Genomic DNA, 1975 nt, shown 5'->3' with positions numbered 1-1975 from the left:
CATATCCATATCCATATCCATATCCATATCCATATCCATATCCATATTCATAAGAAGTCGTATGTATTAGAGCAAGTTGCTACGCGTAAATAAAGCTGCTTCTATACAACGGCTATCTGCTGTTCACGTAAACAAGGCTGTAAGGCAAGTTGCTGCAAGTAAAGAACGCTGTTGAAGACAATGGAGTAAAGACCTTGCTAATCCCAACTGCTAGATTCATGCTGTTAACGTTTGATTGTGGTAGAGGAGTGTACAAGAGAACGTCAAGTTTCAAGCATCGTGGGTGTTGTAATGGGGTGCACACGAGATGGACTTGCCATTCAATCAAGGCCAATCGGAACAACACAAGTGTAGGATTGACATGATGGGTTGAAGCAGGACAATCGTTCGCAGGTGGTAGTTGTATACTTGAATGGGGCAATAGTGAGAATGGGAGGAAGAGACAAGAAGTTGTGGGAGTGGAAGAAGTGGAAATTAAATAGGTCGAACACCTCTTGTATAAATGCATGAACACTGTACATCAATCCTTGACATTGAGATTATCCCTCGTGATCCTAAAACTTTCACACAAGATGCTCTTGGGCATGCTGATCAACATGGTCTTAAAAAAGACCTCATGTTCATTATAAAATATTGAATGGGTGGGTGCAATGTGGGTTTACAATGTAAGTCGGGAATGGAGGTCAGCCCCGGATTCATGATTCATCGAAATACTATGTATTATCTTGGGATTCCCCATTTCGAACCTGAAACTTTGTCAGAAGGTTCGCTGCAACATGCTGATCAACTCCATTCATTTAAAAACCATACACTTCATTAAGGATGTCTTGAATGCGGGAGGGCCCAAACGGTGGATGATGGGCAACAAAAGAGCGGACGGCCCACCGCCCCGAAGTTGCTCACTTCCAACTTGAAAATTGGTCAGAAGGGTGCTCTCGAGCATCCTGATCAACTTTTTCTAATAAAAACTTCATGCTTCATTTGGGAATTTTGAATGGGAGCGTCCAAAAGTTTGAAAGACGGAGACATTCGCAGGGTCTGCGAATTCAATAATTTTCACGTTTGCTGTTTCCGCGTAGCTCAGTCAAATCAGCTCGGATCAAGAAACTTGAATGACGGAAATGCTCGGCTGGAGTAGGAGAATCGTTCACATGAAGTGGATTTTGCAACGAAGCTGATTGTGAAGAAATGGCTGCTAGCGGACAGTATATGGGCTATTGTCAACAGTATACAGTATCATCCTTCCATCCTTGCAGCCATGCAAAAGTACCTGAGTTACACAAAGAGGTTCCTCTGCATCTTTTGCTCTGCCAGGGTCCACCTACTTTACATTAAACAAAGACCACTTCTCATATATCATCACGCTTACAAACATAAAGGTGCTTGTATCTCCAAACTTGACAATGAAACGTGGGGTTTTGAATAGAGCAATGGGCTCGGGTTGGCCAACAGCACCTTGTGAGAAAGTTTCGCGTTCAATGTCGCAAACAACCCAAAAAATATTTTTTTGGTCGTCGTCGTCGAAGAGGTCGACCCCCAGATCCAGTTTGGCTGGTAGCGACATTGCGAAATCTGGGATTGGCAAGCTTGATCGTGAAACTTTCACACAAGGTGCAGTTGGCCAAGCCGAGCACATTGCTCTAATAAAAACCACACGTTTGATTGTAAAGTTCGGAGATACAGGCACCTTTATGTTTGTAAGCATGATGCTATATGAAGAGTGGTCTTTGTTCATTGTCAAGTAGGTGGACCCTGGCAGAGCAAAAGATGCAGAAGGACCTCTTTGGGTAACTCAGCTAAAAAGTCTGGACTTCAGGGACAATGCATGATAGGTACGCAACCCTCACTTTTATGTCATACATTGGCAGCTAATAGCCACTTTTATCCAATCAGCATTGTTGCAAAATCCACGTGATGGGAATGATGCCCCTGCTCTAGACATTCATTTCCATGATTAAAGTAGGTTGATCCGAGC

At 43.3% G+C, this 1975-nt stretch overlaps 1 protein-coding gene across 1 annotated transcript; it reads right to left on the bottom strand.

The window, feature by feature from the left end:
* Positions 1-1046: 1046 nt before the first annotated feature.
* On the bottom strand, positions 1047-1564 carry O0I10_013286 (uncharacterized protein; the record flags this gene model as incomplete). Its single annotated transcript, XM_058493077.1, has 3 exons — positions 1047-1214; positions 1271-1321; positions 1370-1564. 3 exons carry the CDS (start codon positions 1562-1564, stop codon positions 1047-1049), a joined length of 414 nt encoding a protein of 137 aa, XP_058336157.1.
* Between the last annotated feature and the right edge of the window lie 411 nt (positions 1565-1975).

Source organism: Lichtheimia ornata (assembly GCF_029851405.1).
Source record: "Lichtheimia ornata isolate CBS 291.66 chromosome Unknown scaffold00400, whole genome shotgun sequence".
Taxonomy (NCBI): domain Eukaryota; kingdom Fungi; phylum Mucoromycota; class Mucoromycetes; order Mucorales; family Lichtheimiaceae; genus Lichtheimia; species Lichtheimia ornata.
The sequence above is the reverse complement of the archived record's forward strand: the minus strand, read 5'-3'. Positions and strand labels throughout refer to the sequence as shown.